Here is a 21,881-nt window from a genome sequence, read left to right as displayed (position 1 = left end):
GGTGCTGGCAACTGAAGCAAGTATGTGCGTCTGAGTGACCACGATTACTAATAAAGATCAAGCCAGACTAGCCAATGAATAAGCAAAAAGCGAAGCAGCCTGGGAGCAAGGGGGTTAGTGGGTCTTTTAGGACCAGCTCTGGGTATGAGTGCACCTGTGTGTCTTCTAAGGGCAAGAGCATGGGCCATGGATATGGGTTCAGCTATGGGACTAGAGGTCCTGGCCAGCTGTGTGTGAAGTGAGGCTGGGGCCTCAGGGGCTTGTGCAGCCAGGTGCCAGTAGAAGGGGAGACTGAGATCCAGGACCAGCTACTGGGCAGTCTGAGTGCCTGAGCCTAGACACTGGAGGGATCTACTTTGAACATAATAAATGTGTATGTGTATATTGTCACTTGCAGACCTCCATCCTGCTCAGCCAGATTGTTGTCTGTGTTTGTGGGAGTGCTCTGAATGTCCATGATCAGGCAGATCACAGGGTATGTGAGCCTTCCCCTGTACTCTGCATCGGTGAGGCCACACCTGTAGTCCTATGTCCAGTTATGTGCAAGAGAGACATGGACATACTGGAGAGAGACCAACAAAGGACCACAAAGATAATTAAGGGGCTAGAGCATCTCTCCTTGTGAGGAAAGGCTGAGATATCTGGAACTGTTTTAGTCTAGAGAAGAGAAGGCTCAGGAGTCATCTTAATGTATATAAATACCTGAAGGGACACTGTAAAGACAGAGTCAGGCTCTCTTCAGTTGTGTCCAATGACAGGATAAGAGGCAATCATCTCAAACTGAAACAAAGAAGGTTTGATGTGAACATCAGGAAACACTTTTCCTGTGAGGTCTTGTATTGGTTTTGCACAGCCTGGTTTTTGGTAGTGGGGGGGAGGGGAGGGGGGTGGTACAGAGGTGGCTTCTGTGAGAAGCTACTAGAAGCTTCCACCATGTCTGACAGATGGCTCTGAAGATGGACATGCTGCTGACCAAGTCTGGGCCAATTAGATAGGGTGGTAACACCTCTGTGATAACATATTTAAGAAGAAATCAAAACAAAAGTGATGGTGCAGTTGTAATTTTCCAGCCAGAGAAGAGCGGAGTGAGAATATGTGAGAGTCAACATGCAGACACCAAGGTCAGTAAAGAAGGAGGAGGTGCTCCAGGCACCAGAGCTGAGATTCCTCTGCAGCCTGTGGTGAGGACCATGGTGAAACAGCTGTCCCCCCGCAGCCCATGGAGGACCACTGCGGATGCAGAGATCTACCCACAGCCCATGGAAGAGGAGCCCATGCCAGAGCAGGTGGATGCCTGGAGGAGGCTGTGATCTTGTGGGAGACCCGTGGAGAGAGGGGGCCCTGCTCCCAGGCTCGAGCAGCCTGTCCTTGGAGGACTGCACCCCATGGAAGAGTGACCCATGCTACAACAGTTTGAGGAGTACTGCTGTCTGTGGGATGGACTCACGTTGCAGCAGTTTTGGGAGGACTGCTGCTTGTGAAACGGAGCCACGTCGGAGAAGTTAATGGAGAATTGTCTCCTGTGGGAGGGACCCCACGGTGTAGCAGGGGAATGACTCCTCCCCCTGAGCAGTGAGAGAAACCTCAGGTGATAAACTGACCAAAACCTCCATGCCTCGCCCCGTCTCCCTGCACTGTCGGTGGGAAGGAGGGAGGGGTTGAGGGGGGAAAAGGTGTTCTTTAAGGGAATATTTTACTTCTCATTATCTTGCTCTGATTTTGTTAGAAATAAATTTAATTCATATCTCTAATTAGAGCCTATATTGCCCATGACAGTATTTGATGAGGGATCTCTCCCGGTCCTTGTCTCAAGCCATGAAACCTTCATTGCATTTTCTCTCCCCTGTCCATCTGTGGAGGGGAGTGGCTTTGGTGGGTGCCTGGTGTCCAGCCAGGGTCAACCCTCTACAGCAAGATTTAGCAATTTTATATCTAGAAGTTATTTACTGTTATTTTTTGCCTGTTGCTGTTCTGCTTGTTAGAAAACTGTTATTTTCTTCACTTATATCTACTTGTATTCTTTCCTTATTGGTGGAAAGGGATTGGTTGAACCTATAAAGGAACACAACTCATTCCAGAGTGTTCTCTTTTAAATTGTCTCAAACCAAGATAAATTTCATGTCCAACTTAAGGGGGACACGAGAGAAAGTGGAAATACTATATTTTTGTCCATGTAGCAGGTCATCTCACCCCTCACAAGAGCTTATCTGTTGCTTGTTAACTGGTGAAATAAACAGGACAAGCTGCCTTGTAGTGAGGTATTTTGGTGTCATGGGAGTAACACTCTTAAATGACAATAAACATCTTACTGTTGAAGTGAGACCTGGAAAGATAAGCTGTATTTTTGACTGAGAGACACCTCACTTTACAAACTATAAAAGCCACTCCAAAATTTCACAAAGTGGAAATCTTCTGCACATTCCCTGGAAACGTGTGGGGTTTCTCCCCAAAGCAGGGACGCCTGCTTTATGGTTACTCCTCTGAGGTTGAGTGAAAGGACGCTGTGTGCACTACTGTCATTTCAGTGGTAAGTTACATTTGACTCCTAATCTATATGATTTCTTTTGCTAGCTTTATTATAGGTACATTGATACCGTGCACTGTTTTATGTAATCTACTAGTAGTTATTTTTGTTTTAAACTGTGTAGTAAGTAACTCCGATAAAGACATTTTGTCTGTTATCTCTCCTATCTTTTCAATAACTAATTTATTTTATAAATAGACCTTATCTGCCATCCTTAGAACTTGCAGGTCAGAGTGATTTCTGAAATTTAAGGTGTTCCCAAAACTCTGAGGCTAAAGGCAGGGCTTGCCTGAAGCTCCCACTCATTCTGTGACAGTCCGTAAGACCTTGTATTGGGTACAAAACTCACTAGTCACCATGCTGCCTGCTCTAATCATAGCTTTCTGTCACCTAGGCATATCTACCTATCCATATATATATTGGCAATTCTTCCTGAGACATATATCTTTTTTACATAAGGGACACAAACCAAGATTGCTGTGTTGATATACTCTGTGAAAATAATTTATGGAAAGATAACATCAGAGGCAATGAGAGTTATTTAGGATGTGTATTTTCTGCTGTTTTCCTGTCCTGGTCCAGCTGCCTCTTCTGGAGGTTTATTAATAATCCCACCCAGCCTGATGGGGGAAAAGTAGGGGATGATTTTTCTCAAGCTTTTACCTCCTTCTTCCCCTTTTGGTCTGGCACGTCACCTTGTGAGAATGTTAATTTCCCTTTGGATGTTAAACATGTCATATTTTTGTTGTTAATTCTGTTAATTCTCCTTCATACAGCCTACAGCATGTTTAGAATCAGGGCTGAGATTTCCAGAGGTTGTCCAGAGATCTACCCTGTTGCATACAAGTAGAGATATTATAAAAGAAAGGCCTTATAAAATCAGGACTTGCTCTGCTAAATTACCAGCTGGCCTGTTACTTCTTCTAAGTGCAGCTAGCTAACTTCCCATGTGAAAAATCATAAGAATGAAAGCAGTTAACACAACAAGCTATTCTGGTAAAAAAACTGTTTTCACCTGTAATAAACAAGAAATCTGTCCCATGGGAATCAGTTAACAAAATATGTAAACTAACCAAAACCAGAGAGATTTGACAGATGTACACCCTGGCCATTTATCGACCAATAAACTGAGTGTCAGTGTATTGTTAGCCAATTAGGTTTAACATAGTGCCTTCTGATATTTTCCTATAAATATGAGCTTTGTGAATAACAAATAGGCTTTCTGCATGAAGAAACTGAGTCCCATCTGTTTTATTACTGCAACATCTGCCCCAGTGGTGGAAAATCCTGAGTGGCATGGGTGTTATGGATTGAGTGAGAGCTTTAGACAAGCCCTGCCTTAGGTTCAGATTTTTGGCAGCAGCTTAAATTCAGGTGACCTGCACCTAAACCACTCTGGCTTGCAAGTTCTTAAGAATGGCTGATCAGGTCTATTATAAAATGAGTTATTTATTGAATAGACAGAAGGCAACAGACAAAAGACTTTAACAGAGTTATTTACTACACAGGATAAAACAAAGAACTATTAGTAGATTACATAAAACAGTGCATGACATAAAGGTTATATATATATTATTATATATATATTATATATATATACATATTATAGCTAGCAAATAAATAGTATGGATTAGAAGTCAATGTAACTTATCACTGATTTGATGATGGTGTACACAGAGTCCTTCACTCAACCCCTGAGAGAGTAATCACAAAACAGTGTCCCAACTTTGGGGAAAAGACCCCACACATTTCAGGGAATTTGCAGAAGACTTCTGCTTTGTGAAAGTTTTGTGTAGCTTTTATAGTTTGTAAAGTGAAGTGTCTGGCAGTCAGAAATTCAAGCTTATCTTCCTACTATCTCAATTTCAAGGCAAGATGTTTATTGTCATCTGGGAATGTCACCTCCATGGCACTGAAATAACTCACTACCAGACAAGATGTCCTGATTGAGTTATTTTACTAATTAGCAAATTCATGTGAGGGTGAAGATACCTTGAGCTATTGTACCAGCTGATAGGCAGAACAGATGAAATTTCCTGTGGCAGGGGAAAGTCCTGCTACAGTGGGATGATATAGATCAAGCCCTGAAGGAATACTCTTCCCTAACAGTTTGGAGTTTTCCCCCCTGAACAAATTCAGAACCCAGCTGAGGTAGGAAAATATCTGAAAGAAAATTGCAATGACAGCTCCAAAGTAAGGCAGCTCACTGCACTGTGCTGGGCCCTGGCTAATGCTTATCGCATGCTGCTTGATACCATACAACAGCAGCTACAGTCAGAGGGGCAGGAGAACAAATCAACAGACACCCTGGTCACTCAGGCTGCAGTAAAACCAGAAGAGCAGCCTAAGCCATTAGCAGTTGCTCCTGTTCAGAGGAAAAAATATAAGACCAAATCCATTTGCCTGGCGGATGATGATGGGGAGGCAGGACCCTCACAGCCGGCAGAAGAACCAGAATCAGAAATAATCACTGAGTCTTTGTCCTTAGGAAGTCTCTGCAATCTGAGAAAAAAACCTTACTCAATGACCTGACAAGTCTGTATTGAGCTGGTTGATCTGAGTCTGGGACACTGCAGGTGATGGTACAATTTTGGACAGTACTGAAGCAAAGCACTTGGGATATCTGTCGCACAATGTGGGTATTGACCAGGGATCATGAGGAGGCCAGAGCCCCTCAGCCTCTGGACACAAGTGTGAAGGAGAGATACCTTTGCCCAGAAGATCTCCAGCTACAGCAAGGCCCTTGGAAGACCACAGAGCAAGGAATCCAATGCTTACAGGAGCTAGCCATGATAGAGATCCATTTCTGAAATGACAACTAAATCACTAAGAGACCAGACCTGGTAAAATGTACTATAGTGATGTGGCTCAAACTTGCACGACTTGGGACTCAAGCATATGCCCATACTGAAGTGGCGCTGCAGTGGAATGAGGGAAACGAGACAGTGGGTGCTATGACAAGAAGGCTCTGGACATATGAAGACACTGTCCACACTCTGACGCGAACCCAAATCTTGGCTATGGAAACAGACCTGATGGTGTGTATGCAGAAATTGGAAGACAGGATTGGAGAGACCCATCAGAAACTCAGCAAGGAGCTTAAAGAGGGCCTTCTTGAAGTCTTGTTGGTAAAGACATGAGCCCTGTTATCAGAAGCCTGATATCCCCCAGCTAGGGAGTGGGGGTATACCCCATGAGCTGACCTGTGGTTCTTCCTGTGTGAGCGTGAGGAAGATGTGAGAAGATGTGATGGAAAACCCACTTCTGTCCTGGCAGCATGGATGCATAAGCTAAAAGTGAAAACTACTAACAGGGGAAGTTCCATCAGAATGAATGTAGCTCCAGTTTCCTGTGACCCAGCTGCTAGGTATAACAGAAGGGAGGATGATATGTCTCATCCCCTTGAAGGGATCTCCAGAATCTATGCCCAGGGAGGAAACAATAGCCAGAACTAGAGGCCCTGTCTCTAGCCAGGTAGAGGCCGGGGGAAATCGGATATATTGAACTGCGTGGATCCAATGGCCTGGTACACAGAACCACAAAAATACAAGCTGTGGTTGACACAGGTGCACAATATACCTTAATACCATTGGGACATGTGGGGACAACCTGTTTCCATTGCTGGGGTGACAGAGGGGTTGCAGCAGTTGACTCTGTGTGAAGCTGAGGTGAGCTTGACTGGGAAGGAGTGCAGGAAACATCCAATTCTGACTGTTCAAGATGGCCTGTGTGTCCTTGGCATAGATTGCCTCAGGAGTGGCTATTTCAATGACCCAAAAGGTCATTGGTGGGCTGTAGAAGTGGCAGCTGCTTGGCCTGCTCGGCCTGCTCAACCTTAACAGCAGCCCTTTTCCTATGGGAAAGCGCATACCAAAGGATCATCTCCAGCCATAAATACCTATGTGATAATGCTTTGTGAAAAGGCTGTGTGGGACTTGTGAATATTTTTTGATAAGAGCAAGAAACATCTTCTCTGTTTGCGTGCTGCTCCCTCTCCTACTCACTGGCTGCATAGTTTGATCCTAAACTTGTACACAGAAAAAACATATAAATACTCGTGTGCTTAATAAAGTGATTCTGTTGACTCAGACCAGGGTCCGTGTTTTCAATCTCTACAGCGGGCTTTTGGGATAGCTGCTGTGGAGACAGAAGGCATTAGACAATTAAACACCTTGCCTGGTCTCTCAGAGGACCCTTCTGCAGTAGGACTCCTGAGGGTGGAAGAACAACAGGTACCAATCACCACCACAACAGTACATCGTTGGCAATAACGCACCAACCGAGACTCCATGATTGCCACTCAGAAGATGATCTGTGAACTGGAGAACCAGGGAGTTGTCAGTAAGACTTGCTTATCCTTCAATTGTCCTGTATGGCCTGTGCATTAGTCTAATGGAATATGGAGACTAACAGTGGACTATCATGGCCTGAATGAAGACATGCCATCACTGAGTGCTGCTGTGCCAGACATGCTGGAACTTCAGTACAAACTGGAGTCCAAGGCAGCAAAGTGGTGCCACCATCAACATTGCTAACACATTTTTCTCCATTCCTTTAGCAGCAGAGTGCAGGCCACAGTTTGCTTTCACCTGAATGTGTCACCAATATTCATCAAAAAGTGGTCAAATAAAACTCCTTACCACCAATGTAGCATTAAGTGCATTATTTATTATAGGCCTGGTTGCACAGGGGATAGCTCCACCTTGCATGCACACCAACTACTCCAAGTGCATTGCTTATAGAAAGTCACCACATGCATATTATACATGCTCATAACCATAAGACCCCCCCCCCCCCCAGATTCCCAGATTCAGTTTTTCAGGGTTATTTTTATAAGTCTTGTTTTGGCTATATCTGCATTCCTAAGCCAGATGTCTTCCCCTTATCGTCCTTCTGTCCTTGCTGAGAAAGCAGATCCTGCATACCCTGTTTCTTTGCTAAAAGTACACAGACACACTAGAAACTGGATTAACCTTTTTGGTATCAGAGGGGCGTGCGGTACACCTGGAACCGACTGCTCCAAGGGGTGGAAGCACAGTCCTACCATCTGCTATGGACTGATTTAGACTGCACTGGAAAAGGATGAGGCTCCAGAACACCTAGAGTACACTGACAGCATCATTGTATGGGGGAACATGGCAGAGAAGGCTTTTGAGAAAGGGGAGAAAATAATCCAGATTCTCCTGAAAGTGGGTTTTGCCATTAAACAAAATAAGGTCAAAGGGTCTGCCCAGTAAATTCAGTTCCTAGGGGTGAAGTGAAAAGATGGACACAAATTCCAACAGAGGTGATCAGTAAGATAGCTGCTATGTCCCCACTGACCAGCAAGAAGGAAACACAGGCTTTCCTAGGTGTTGTGGGTTTTTGGAGGATGCACATCCCGGAGTACAGCCAGACTGTAGGTCCTCTCTACCTTGTGACACAAAAGAAAAGTGATTTCAAGTGGGGCCCCGAACAACAGCAAGCCTTTGAGCAGATCAAACAGGAGATTGCCCCGGTAGTAGCCCTTGGGCCAGTCAGGACATGACAGGATGTGAAGAATGTGCTCTATACCACAGATGGAAAGAATGTTCCATCCTGGAACCTCTGGTAGAAGGTGTCTGGGGAGATTCAAGGACAATGGAGTCAGGCATACAGAGGATCTGAGGCCAGCTACACCCCAACTGAGAAAGAGATCATAGCAGCCTATAAATGGGTTTGATCTGCCTGATGCCTTAAAGAACCTAGAAATAAAACAACACACTTTCAAGATAATATTACTATAGGATGTAATATAAAGGCTGGTCTTTATTAGAGGCCTTCAGGGGCAGATATGGAAAATGTCCACAAAATGCCCACCCCCATATGGGGTGAATACAGTTTTATAAGTTTAGCAAATTAGCAAATATTAGCATATTTGACAAAAATCACCAATTAGAGACATAAGAGGTAAGGTAATTTCCTCCAGTTCAACCCTCTCTAAATCCTCCCCCCTCAGATGGAAACTAAACTTTTTTTATGAAAATGTGTCTTGAAGAGCTGTTTTTCAGCCTTGGTTCCCAGAAAGAACCAAGATAGGATAGGGGCCTTGTACCCCCCAGGGCTTGGAGCTCTGGAATATGTTTTGTCTTTCTGCCTAGGGAAAAGGTAGGGGAAAGTACTGGGACTAGCTATTAATGCAATAATAGGCTACAAATATATGTGTGAAGAATACAGAGAATATATAAAAGGAAAATGGCAAAAATCATTTGGCATCAGCCTCAGAAGTGATTGGCACTGAAGAATAGCTTCTTCTGGCACCCCAACTACCAGTGCTGGGCTGGATGTTTAAAGGAAAAGTCCCTGTAACACATCATGCTACTGACACTACCTGGAGCAAGTGTATTGCCCTCATTGCATGGCAAACTCAAATAGGAAATCCAAATCACTCTGGGATCTTGGAAGTCATCACAAACTGGCCTGAAGCTGAGAGTTTTGGATTATCATTGGAAGAGGAAGAAGAACAGGTGACGTGCTGAGGAGGCTCCACAATATAACCACCTACCAGAGAGTGAGAGGCGATACGCTCTCTTCACCGACAGATCCTGCCATATCGTAGGAACCAGTAGGAAATGGAAAGCAGCCATATGGATCCCTATGTGTCGAGTCATAGAAGCCACCGAAGGACAAGCTGGATCTAGTCAGAGTTGAAAGCTGTCCAGCTGGCTTTGGACATAGCCGAGTGAGAGAAGTGGCCAACAATCTACCTCTACACTGACTCATGGATGGTAGTAAATGCTCTGTGGGGGTAGCTGGGAAGGTAGAAAAAGGCCAATTGGCAGCATAGAGGAAAACCGATTTGGGCTGCCAAAGAGTGGCAAGACATTGCTACCTGGGTAGAGATGATGACAGTGAAAGTCCATCATGTGGATGCCCATGTGCCCAAGAGTTGGGCTAATGAGAAGCACCACAACAATGAACAGATGGATTGGGCTGTCTAAGGTGTCACAGGTAGATTTGGATTGGCAACACAAGGGTGAGTTGTTTCTAGCTAGGTGGGCCCTTGATGCCTTAGGTCATCAGGGAAGAGATGTGACATACTGATGGGCTCGTGACTGAGTGTCAGAGACTGGAAAAGATTGATATCTCGAGACATTTTGGAATGCCTATGTGTGTGTGGTAGGAGGGGCAGGTCAGGCCTTGCCCAGGTGAGGCAGTGAATTGCCCCACTCCCTAGCCCAGAGCTGGAGCACTTCAGCCCCAAAGTATCTTGTCAATCACAGCACACCAGAGGCTGCCCCAGTCTAGCCTAACCCAGTTCTTGAGTGGCCAAGTGACTAGAAGTCCCACCTGGGGGAAGGGCCACGGAGGCCCTGAGATTTAAAAGGGTGACCACGAGGTGACCATGTGCCTGACCCTGCCTCCTCTTGGAATCCACTCTGGAACCCAGGAGTTGGTAGCTATATGTGCCTTTATATATCTTTTCTGTCTTACTGTCTTCTCCTTCTAATTCTCTTTTCATAAAACATTTTGGGTAACATAACATTGAACGGCCCTATAGTAAAAATCTTCAAAATTCCACTTTTCAGCCAGTGACAACTATTTTTATACTACTTAAACTTTTGTGACTTGTAATTCTTCATATAAAGTTGGTAATTTGCTCCATGGGTTAAGATCGAAATCCCACATGTCTTTGGCTTCCTGCCAGGGTCTCTGAGCCCCTGCCAGGATTTTGAGCCACCCAGGGCACCCAGAGCGATGTCCTGGGTTCTGACAGTTAGCAAAGACTGTTTGGATTAATTCTGCCTTGAGCAAAGGAAAACTCATCCATGGGATTGTTTTTGCTCAAGGACCTGGTTACCCTTGGTAGGTAATGCAGAGGGACGGGGAAACATGTTGGGTACCTCAGGGGGATTTGATTTTGGGTGAGAACAGGCTGCAATGTTGGAATGCCTATGTACCACTGTTTCCTGAATGTTACTGCCACTACATGTTGTAATTATCATGGACAATGAGAATGGACTGCTCCTTGTTTTATCAGTCACGGAGCAAATTAACTCAATCCATATCCTAGGGGGTAGTCAGAGACTACTGAAATAATTGTATTTGTATATAGTTGTATGTATAGATATATGTGTTTACAGTTGAAATATATTATTTTGGGCACAATTCGATGATGTGGAATAAGGGGTGGAAATGTCCTGGGGTGATTAATGTTATTGTGTTCCATATCCATCTGCACCAAAAAACTGTTACTGTATCTTTAGACCCTACAAACAAGAACCTTGTGGGGAGGGGGTGTTATCATGGGCACTTTTAAAATTGTCTGTCACAGGCAATTTCCGGGTCTTTGACATGTGGTATTTTGCTTTACTCACTATTTGGTCTTTGCTTGGCAAAGGCTTTATCTTTTTGGGTTCTCTTTTTGTGCTTTTTTTCTTGTCTCAGAAAGGGTGCCTTGGGGTCAATTCCACAGGCTCCTGCCTGTTGCCACCAAGTGGGGCAAGCAATTGTTCAGCCTTCTGAATCATGGAGTCAGATGCCAATCAGTCCCAGACGTTGGGGTCGCCCTGAATTTGATATGCTCCAACTCTCCAATGGCGCCTGGCCAAGAAGAGAAGACCATGAGTTGCCCCAGCCCAGCCGCCTTGCCTTGCCTGTCCTGTTGTTTCCTGCCACAAGGAAGGTGAAGTCCCTCCACGAGTTCTAGCCCTTGATCTGAAGAATATTAGTTGGAGTGCCAGCTGTCGGGGAGATAACCAGAGCAGTGGGGAGGCGGGGGGAAGACTGACACCACCTTTCCCTTTGTCCTTCAAACCACATGCTCAGCTGCGGAGTGCCATTTTGGGGTGGGGGGCTGTCACCGGCATTTTTGGGTCTCTGTTCTGAGGAGTCCACAAGATTTAGCAATTTTGTATCAAGTAGTTATTTGCTGTTATTTTTTGCCTGTTGCTGCTCCACTTAATCGTAAACTGTTATTTTTTTCTCTTATATCTACTCATATTCATTCCTTATTGGTGGAAAGGGATTGGTTGAACCTATAAAGGGAGGCAACTCATTCCAGTGTTCTCCTTTAAATTATCTCAAACCAATACAAAGTGCAATGCAAGGGCAGATTGGATAGGCAGAGTGGACAGCTGAGTTCAGTGGGGGTGAAGGCAAATGAAGTCAATTTCTTCCTTGGCAGAGAGAAAAATATAATTTTTTTGAAGGCTCTTCAGAGGGATCTGGACAGGCTGGATCGATGGGCTGACATCAAGGGTACAAGGTTCAATAAGGCAAGGTGCCAGGTCCTGCACTTGGATCACAACAACCCCATGCAGTGCTACAGGCTGGGAGCAGAGTGGCTGGAAAGCTGCCCATTGGAAAAGGACCTGGAGGTGTTGGTTGACAGCCATCTGAACATGAGCTAGCAGGGTGCCCAGATGGCCAAGAAGGCCAATGGCATCCTGGCTTGTGTCAGAAATAGTGTGACCAGCAGGACCAGGGCAGTGATTCTTTCCCTGTACTCGGCACTGGTGACACCACACCTCAAATCTCATGTTCACTTTTGGGCACAAGTCTTATGAGAAGCAGCTGAGAGAGCTGGAGGCTTTTAGTCTGGAGAAAAGGAAGGGCTGAGGGGAGACCTTACCACTCTCTACAACTACTTTAAACAAGGTTGTAGTGAGATGGGTGTTGGTCTCTTCTCCCTAGTAACAAACAGCAGGACAAGAGGAAATGGTCTTAACTTGTGCCAGGGGAGGTTTAGATTGGATATTAGGAAAAATGCTTTCACTGAAAGAGCTGTCAAGCATTTAACAGGCTGCACAGGGACATGGTTGAGTGACCATCCCTAGAGGTATTCAAAAGATGTGTTGATGTGGCACTTAGGAACATGGTTTAGTGATAGACTTCACAGTGCTAGATTAACAGTTGGACTGGATGATCTTTTCCAACCTACACAATTCTATAAGTCATTACAGCTGGAGCAGCACTTCTGCACAAAGAGAATCGGAGAGAGTTGGAAAATTCAGAAAAAAACAGATTTTACATAGGCATAGTTTAGATAGATGATCAGACACTTATAGACTAAACATCTATCATCATCTGCAACTACAGAGAGATGAATAATGATGTAATTTTAATTCTTTAATTCCTAATTAAGGGAATCTATACTTGATTCTGTAAGTCATCTATGTAGCAATTATTTTGCCGTGAAAGCTCTGGACCAGTTTTCCTCATCCAGTGCCTCAGTTTGATGCTGTTTGTTACCAGTTAAGAATCAACCTAAATAAACTCTGAAATTAAGTGTACACTGCCTTTTAAGTATGACTACTGTGCATAACTATAACAATCTCAAAAATCTGATGCTAATGTTCTACAGAAGACTTTTTAAGACCTCTTTAATAAGAATCTTAACATAATTCTCTCATCCTGGAAGTATTTTTTTCTCTTTTTACATAATGGAAGCAATAGGTAAGAGACTTGAAAAGCTATTAAATAAAATTGTGCAACTTTCTTGGAAAAGTGTCTATTGCTTATTTATTACAAGATCTTGCTAGTTTTATTTATGCTATAAACAAACACAACTATGTTTTGACAGAGCTAATAGCATGCCCAAATACATTTTCTAGAAAAACTGTGAAAGTGTCTCTTGTATTCTCTAGTTTAAGCCTTTTCCTTACTACTGCCCATCACCAGAATTCAAAGGTTTGGTTGGAGCATAGTAAGAGAATGAAACACAATAGTATGCTTAAGATATAATAATGAACAAGAAGATCAAAGCCTAAATCTGCAACATTCACATTTAACTATTCATAGTCAACTGAAAAAGAGGTTCAGCAACCAGTATTACAGTAACCCTGAAGAAAACAGATATATGGACTCAGACAGGTGTTATCCAGAGCATATTTTTAATGCAATCTGCATTTAGAGCCAAAAAAGAGTAAGAGTATAGAAATATATTTGTTATTCCTTTTTTTTTTTTTTCAATCACATGGAATTTCTCTGCACAGGAAGTCTGTGATACAATGGAACACAAAGAGTTAGTTAAAACCAAATGAACAATAACTTTTCATTCTGCTTACTGAGGGTTCAACAGTTACTTTCATCCTCATAGCAAAAATATTTAAACAATGTAAAATAAACTATATTTAAGTCTAGCCCATTTCCATCACATTCCTCAGTTACTTTGAAACATTAAATACCACTTAATTGTAGTCACAGAACACAGAAATTAGTGTTAAGTCATTGTACTCACATTTGTCAATATTTGAGAGTATAAAAGGCATTCTACTCTATAATTCAAAGCACAAAGAAGCTATTTCCAGAGTAGTCATATCCTGCCACTACTAACTTGCAGTTGATGTAAAACTGAGAAGAGGCATGTCTTTTCTATTAAGGTTTTTATTCTTTTTTAATACCTCAGTAAGAATTTTGCTATAGCATTCCATTCCTTCTATAAGATACTGTTTTATAAAAGTGAAAAGAGTTTAATTTCAACCAGTTTCAAAAGAATTGTTAAAAGAGATTTTTTGGTATTTAGGTAATATATAAAAATACCTCCTATCCAAGGACTGTTGCAGAGTATGCATGAGAAAAATAACCACACTCTTGCCTTGCATTTTAAAATGTGCTTTCTACCATGTGCTTAACAATCAGAACCTCAGAGATACTACAAACAGCTGGAATCTTGTTACTGACATAAGCAATATAAAAATAGGAATATGATTTTAGAATTTGACAATAACAGCTTTTTCATTTTTTCTTTTTAATCACAATAATTTTCATCTTCCTGGCTGAAGTATTTCAGTGGAAGCCCAGGAAGAATGCTTTGAGTATTTATTTTTTAAAAAACCAACTAATTTCAGATGTTTCAACAAGCAATGGGCTATCACTATCCTTGTCTTTAAAAATATATACCTGCAAATTATTTAATAAATTTTTATATCTATATTTCACTCCTACAAAGCATACATTTTTTTCCTCAACATTCTCAATATCTTTATGGGTTGACAACTTGGGTGCAATGTAGTTTAATCATTACAAATCAGAAAAAAAAATCAGCCAATTTAATACAAGTTTACTGCTGCAGATTTGCAAGAGAAACAAATAGGATTTTCTTATACACAGAATTTCATACAGTATAGGTATACCATGGAACAAACACAAGAAAGTGATTTCAAAATAAGAGTTTAAAAGTGGCAATATACAAACAGCATTACTTTCAACATATCTTTATTTAAAAGTATTACACTATTCTCCCCAAGAATGGCTAAACTTGTTGGCTCCACACTGAATACTAAGAGAAAACACAAAACAGCCAAGAAGCAAGGATGAACTTTTTACGTATACTCTTTTATACTCTCAAGACATTCTTTGGCAACTTAAATCACAAAAGAAAAATACTCCAACATTAAATTTTTAAAAACTCTCCTAAATAATTTTTCTTTTTATCTACTTAATTTGGCTTTTAAATACCTCTATCACCAATAAAAACCTAAATTAATTTGTTGAATTTCTGGAGCAAGAAACCTATTTACTGCCCATCACTGAAATGAAACACCAAGTCAACAATATTCAATATGCTGGAATACTAAATTTGCAAGTAAACTATATTCTACTCAACACAAATTAATTTCACTTAGACATTTGCAGGGCTAATGTGCCATAATAAATTCTACTACTGATCAACAGTAAAGTGCTGAATTATATTAAATACCTGAATCTCACTCTCCTTTATGAATTTTTTAATAATTCTTATCGAGTCAAAAGAGCCCTTTCTGTTGTAAAAGTTAAGCTATTATGCAAATATTATAAAAATAGGTAAGTTTAATTAGGAATTATATATTCACACAACAAACTGCTTTTTCTTAAGTACAGCTGACATAATAAGAGATAGAAAAATCATGCATTTATAAAGATATTTAAAATTAAGGAGACATTGCTATAGAATTTCTATTACTCTGCCATACAGCCATTTACTATGTTATAATGATACTGGTGATGCCTATATTTCTGGACTGATAAGCATCACACCACCAATGTGCTTTTGTTTCTTTTGTAGCTAAAGAAGTTGATTTGTAAATTTAAACTATGGCATACACTCTAATGAGAAATAGATTAAATGTATAATTAAGTTTCTGGTTCAACTTTGAACAAGCTTTATATCTAGTCACATAACCAACACAAGCAAGACATTAGTGCAAAAGGGAAGCTGTCAGTTGTACATGATGAGTACTCTTTCCCTAACTGCATGATGTGAGAAAACAATTATCAGATTAAAAGTTCAAGTGGATTAACATGAAAACAAGAGTTATTTTTTTCTCCCAAACTTAGCACTGACTTCCAGAGGATCAGCAGGAAAGCAACATCAGTTACAGCTAGAATAAAAAAGTTAAACCCCAGTTCAGAAAGGTAATATGTAGGTCCAAAATGCTATGAAGGCAGCATGCTCAAAAAGAGCTCCAAACAAAACTGCAAATCAAAATGGGCATTTAAGTTGAAATTGTCCAACTGCTGCATAGAATTGTTCATCACAAACAGTTACATTCAAGTCAGTGCATAGAGAAGATAAAAAGCACTTATGGTAGTTGCAAATGTTAAGTCCATAGAAAAAGAACAGAGTAAAAGTAGAAATGCTCAAGCAAAACCAAAAAAAGATGACCCTCCAACTGTAAAAAATCCACACAAATGTTGTAGTAAAAAGAAATCAGTGGAAAATATTCAACTCAGTCCTAAACACCTGACAGGAAAAAAGGACCAGAATAGACAAACCTATGGCAAACAATTATATGAGTCTAAATATAGCACTATATTTCTAAATAATCCACAAAATATAATGTATGGCATATTCAAATATTGGTTAACCAACTCTGCAGATGCAATTCTAACATCGCTTTAGAAAATGAGAGCAAGATGGAGCAAACTAAAGGAATACTGATATATTGCAACAGTGCACAAGAAAAACATTGTCACCAAGTCATGCTTCAACAACAGCTCTCTGTGCCTGCACACTATTATCTATGAAACAAAACAAATTTCTCCAGCTTTTCAGGGATATGCCCTGCATAGCATATGTTATGATTCACTATAACACGAGCAGCAAGACATTGCAATGTAGTATGATTTATAGGATGGATTAAGTTTTTTGCTATTTTTTTCTCATCCAGTAGATCGCTAGCAGTTTGTTTATGCAAGTTTGTGGCATCAAAGTGTGAACCTGACTTGATAAGAAAATTCATGATGCCCGGATGGTTGTTCAGTGCAGCAATATGTAAAGGACTGTTGTTATCAGAGTCTCTGACATTTATATTAGCACCACATTCCACCAGGATAGCAGTAACTTGTAGAGAGGGGAATTTACAAATTGGGTAGCGACCCACATATGTAGTATTCTTGTCAACAGCAAGGTGAAGTGGACTGAAGTTATTCTTCCCTCTAGGCTGAAGCTTAAGAAACTTATATATAGTCTGTTTCTTAAAATGCTCCTGTTCTGAGGTACAAGGTACTTTTTCCAACAAGCAAATTAAATGCAAAATGATAGAAAGTGCTTTGTTTAGCTGTATTGGATCAGGAGGACACTGGATTTGTTTCATGGCCCGCTCTATTTCGAGAACACTTTTGCATAGTATACCCATTAGATCATCAAATGTGACAGTAGTGCCTAGCAGGCCTTTTGCCTTGTCCTGCAGCATGAAGGAGAAGAGTTCAGCAAATGATAGTAAACTGCTGGCTGTCATAGGGCTCAGTGGATCTAGATTGCTCTGCTGCATGTCCAAAGCATATTTCCATAAGTTGATGCATCGTTTAAAGTTTCCAGAGTCTGCATAGACAGCACCTCTGTACCTAATATAGTAGGATGTATCTGGGTGAGAAGGACCAAGAATACGTTCTCTAATTAATAGTGCTTGCATTCTCATCTCATCAGGATCCGCAATAAGATTTTCTAGCTCTTCTAAGCTGTTTACTTCTTTAGCATAATCATAGGCCATAATTAGTGTTTGTGGTACAGGTCTGTTCAGGATACTAATCCTATCATTGTATCTCATTTCCATAGCTCGCTTCCAGTATTTCAAAGCACCAAGCAGATCTCTCTTTTTGTCCACAAATGTTGCTCCTAGAAGTTCCAGAGCATTTATACATTCTATCTTACTAGTCTGTTCATGTTGGGTCAGGAAGTCCACAATATTTGTGTGGCCTGTCACACTGGCTGACAGAAGGGGAGTCATTCCATAACCATCCTTTTCCATTTTAGCACAATACTTGAGAAGCATCTTCATGATCTCCAAACTTCCAGATTCTGCACAGTCATGTAATGCAGTGTTTCCTAGAAAAAGAGGAAAAACAATTACATAAATTATAATTAAATTATAGTCCAGATATCACTCCATTAATAGGTAAAAAAGAAAAAGAAAAGTTTTGACATCTACAAACTATGAAAGGCTTAAATGACAAGTTAAAAACGTTCAAGATCTGATTAAAACATCATGGCTACCACAGTTATACAAACCAAAATGCTTGACATTATTACCCAAAAGAATTAAACAGATTTTAAGGACATGTCTCATTATTCAAAACTTAAACCAGAATTCTCTACCACATGAGAAATTTTATATCTGCTTTCAAGTATAAAACAGAAACCTAAGCTTGCCACCTTACGTGGTTATATTTTCCCTTCTTCCCTTGTCAAATTTCCTTCATCCCTATCTCTATCCATAATAAAAAAAGAAAAATAATATCTGTATAAAAATTAAAGCTGTGCTAACTCAACACTGGCCTTGCTCACTGCTATACTGTACCTCTTCCTCTCTCTTTCATCCAAAGCCTTTAATTAAAGTGTTCCAAGGTAATAATTGTACATAAAGGCAAATACAACTCATCACAACAGGCCCTTCATATCAGCTGGGGCCTCAGAGACTGCCAGAATATTCTGAGGGACCGACTTATTTCGTCAAGCCTATGTATATACACAGACAAACTATTTCTAGTACTTTATTAGGTCTTTATTCTGAAGTCCCACATAAACCCCTCCTCTGCTCAGGATTCCCAAAAGTTAAAAAAAAAACCCCAAGCCCCCAAACCCAAACAGTGCCTTCAACACACAACATGCAGCCATTTGTCTTATAAGTCTTATCATTTACAATAAGATTATTTCTTATGAAGAGAACATGCTAAAGGCATTCAGGTGGCACTCATACTATGTGGTGAAATTTCCAGCAAGCAGTAATGGCAACTGACTGCAAAACATTTGTAGCAAACTAAAAAGAAATCATTGGACACCACAATTAAATACCAAACTACTATGCTTCAAGTAGGAGAAAGTTTTGCTTAAGACCGTACATGAGTAGTTCACTGGGGGAGACAGGAAGATGGACAAACGAGAACTTTCTCTGTCCTCCCCAACATAATAAAGCTTCTTGGGGGTTTTATTGCTTTTATAACTACACAATTTAAACCTAGCTTCTTTTTAATATATACTACAGATTCAGGCATACCAACTTTTCAACCTCCCACTACATTAACATGAAAATAATTAACAGCACACCCATGTAAGAATCCCACCCTCCCACTCCCCAATTAAAATGTCTTATGTAGCAGTCTGAATTGCTGCTAGCATAGTCCAGGGTAAGGAAGCAAAAAGGACCTTTACATAATATCCACAGATGTTTTATTCAGCTGCGTGGTGAGATTATCAGGTCCCAGACACACCGAGAGACTAAGCTTTCTCTCTACAGAGGCCTGACCCTGGTCTCAGGGCAGTACAAAGGTGAGGGCCAATCAGGGAATAGGGAGGGAGTGGCTCAGGAACATAGGAACAGACGTAGGAACAGGGGAAGGAGCCAATGGGGTCTAATAGCTTTTTGAGGGAAGCTTCTTGTGTCTCCTTAGACCAGGGATGCCCCCCCAGAGTCTCCACAATTCCCCGTTTTTTATATTATTAAGAAAGCTTCTCTGAAGCATCAACTGAATCAACACAAAATTACAAAAACAATCAAAAGCACCGATAAGACAATTTTTCAAAATGCAAACAATTCTGAGTTCTCAATGTCCCAACAGATTTCCTGGAGTGTCTTAGAGCTGGCAGGAGGGATGCAGGGTTTTCTTAGCACGGTTTATCAGGAAACTGAGTCAGGAGAAGGTTCCTTCAGCAGGGACTGGTTCTCTTCTACCTGAGGCAGTGTTGTTGGCTGTAATTGGCTCTGTACGAGATAGTGTAGGTGGTGGTGTGTCTGCTGGAAACTCCAAATAGAAATCATTTACTTTAAGAAAAAGATGGTTACTTTAAGGAAACTTTCCTTTCTTTCCCTCCCAATCACCCTCCTTCTGGTATCACGAAGGAACTTTGGGGGAAGGGATTAGTGGAGGGAGGCCATGGAAAGGGGGAAAAGGTGGGAGGAATTTGTGGGAACATAAAAAAGGGGTAATAGGACAATGGAAAGGCAAAGGGGAAAGTGGGAGGGGGGCAGGGAGGCCACAGGAATTTGGGAAGGGTATTAGAAGAAGTGGGACTTATCGGACGGGAAGGTTCTTTCATTATCGACATGGGCTTTTGAATGCAGGACAGCTCATTGGTGTTCTGTACTCTTCTTGCTTTTAGGCTATTGCTGGGGCTTGATGGTTGTTGGTTTTGGGTTCTATTTCTTTGGTAGGTGTGTGGAGGACTTCTATGACGTGGGTAATATTTCACAGGTTTGCAGTTTGGTGCATATTTACTACCTTGCCCTGGAACTCCACCAGGTCCTGTCACATTGGCTGCTTGGGGGCATTTTCTTCCTTGTATTATATTAAACTACACAATTTCTCCATCTCCTAGACTGTGGAGGTATTTCTTGGGATTATTCTTTTTTATAGCAGTCTGATGAACAAACACATCTTCTTTGTTATCATTCCGGGTTATGAAGCCATATCTGGTTTTTACATTGAACTATTTCACTGTCCCCAAAACGTTCATGGCAAGGACTTTTTTACCTTTGCCAGTGGGTTTGTGTTGCTGGTGCTGGACGTGTTGTTGGTGTTGAGGTTGGTGCGCTGCTGTGCGGGGTTCGTCCTGCTCCCGGTGCTGGCGGCCGCGCTGAGACCTGGCTTTTTCTCGGGGGTCTCTCTCGGCGGATGCCCGCGGGCGCTGCCGGCGCGGGGCTTCCAGAGCAGCGGCGGTGGCGCGGGCCCCGCGGGTGGGCGGGGGGTGGCGGTTTCGCTGCCAGGACTGCGGTTCTGAGCCATCTCCCGGCAGGGCTGCCCTCCTGCCGGTCTCGCCCGCCTGCCCTCAGCCCCGGTACTGCCGGCTGCCGCGACCTGGGCTCGGCCGCGGGTTTTCCGTGGGGGCAGCTGTTCGATGCGAGCGGGGACGGCTCTCACCACCCGCACCGTGTTTCGTGGTGCTATAGCAACCGAGGTAAACACGTCCGTTCTTTTGTTTACTGTCCTTTCCAGCACTGCAAACACACGTGGAGTTTCTTCCCCCTTCGTTGTAAGAAACTGGTGCAGCTTTATATTGCCAATACTGGTGCAGCTTTATATAAGCAAACCTCCCTGACTCCCGGGACTGTGGAAGCTGTGGGAGGAGGCGTGGGGACCAAAGGGCGGAAGGGGAGACTCCGTGGTTCCTACCATGCGGTCTCCGCCATCTTGAGCACGTGTATGCGACCACGCGGCCGTGGCCATGCAGTGACAGCAAACCTGGGCAGCAGGAGTACAGACGGGAGAACTTGGAGAAGGCAAAATTTTCAGCTGGGGTTCACTATTTTTTAACTGTTCCTCAAGATTCTGAACGCATATCATCATCATATTAAAAAAAGGATAGAATTCTTTATGGAGTTCTTCCTCAAGTCTTCATTTTTCCCAAACTACTTCCACAAAGTCATTGGTTAGGACTACGTTCCGCAAAATATAAGGAAAATGCTTAAATAACCAGTGTACAAAACACTTTAACTCCCCCTCTGAAAAACCAAAATCTTCTTGAAGAAAAGACTTTTTAATGTGGAGGTGAACTTCTTGTTCTGCATGAGTGAGCGTTGTTTCCATCTTAACACAGTCTCTTCCCAACACCAGAGAGTAAAAGGAGGAAGGAACTAAAATTTCAAACTCACCGCATTGGGGTAAGACAATGAAATTCTTGGGGTGGCATAGTGCAGATGTTTTCTACGAGAAGAAGTCTCTGTTCGATGCGCCAGTCTTACACCACTAGCCTTGCAAATTCTGGTTAACTGGCTACCAGATCATCAATATCTGTTGTATCATCAGCAAGTTTCCACATCCTCAAATCAGAGAACCCTTTTCCAAGGATTCTGTACATTCATAGTCATCTGATTTGGCTTTTAAATAGTTCAGAGAGAAAGTTTCATAAACTTTCTCATTTGCATTTTTGGCAGGCTTTTTTCTATGACAACAATACACTTATTTGCAGTAGCCTTTTCTC

The 21,881-nt window shown here is 42.0% G+C and overlaps 1 protein-coding gene across 1 annotated transcript; it reads right to left on the bottom strand.

The window, feature by feature from the left end:
• Positions 1-16,482: 16,482 nt before the first annotated feature.
• On the bottom strand, positions 16,483-21,557 carry LOC121361040 (protein fem-1 homolog C-like). Its single transcript, XM_041481343.1, has 5 exons — positions 21,553-21,557; positions 20,992-21,170; positions 20,435-20,898; positions 19,636-19,705; positions 16,483-17,792 (listed from the first exon to the last, which is right to left on the bottom strand). The coding sequence occupies exons 1-5, from the start codon at positions 21,555-21,557 to the stop codon at positions 16,483-16,485; spliced, it is 2,028 nt and encodes a 675-aa protein (XP_041337277.1).
• Between the last annotated feature and the right edge of the window lie 324 nt (positions 21,558-21,881).

Source organism: Pyrgilauda ruficollis, unplaced genomic scaffold (genome assembly GCF_017590135.1).
Source record: "Pyrgilauda ruficollis isolate IOZ18807 unplaced genomic scaffold, ASM1759013v1 scaffold553, whole genome shotgun sequence".
Classification (NCBI taxonomy): domain Eukaryota; kingdom Metazoa; phylum Chordata; class Aves; order Passeriformes; family Passeridae; genus Pyrgilauda; species Pyrgilauda ruficollis.
This window is presented reverse-complemented; position numbering and strand designations above follow the sequence as displayed.

Bases quoted from the DNA above. Each gene is read 5' to 3' on its own strand.
- LOC121361040 (XM_041481343.1), bottom strand. The intron at 20,899-20,991 runs GTTTGCTTATAT...GTGTGTTTGCAG, and splicing joins CAGTCCCGGGAGTCAGGGAG to TGCTGGAAAGGACAGTAAAC. The intron at 17,793-19,635 runs GTAGAAGAGAAC...CTCTTTTTCTAG, and splicing joins AGCCAACAACACTGCCTCAG to GAAACACTGCATTACATGAC.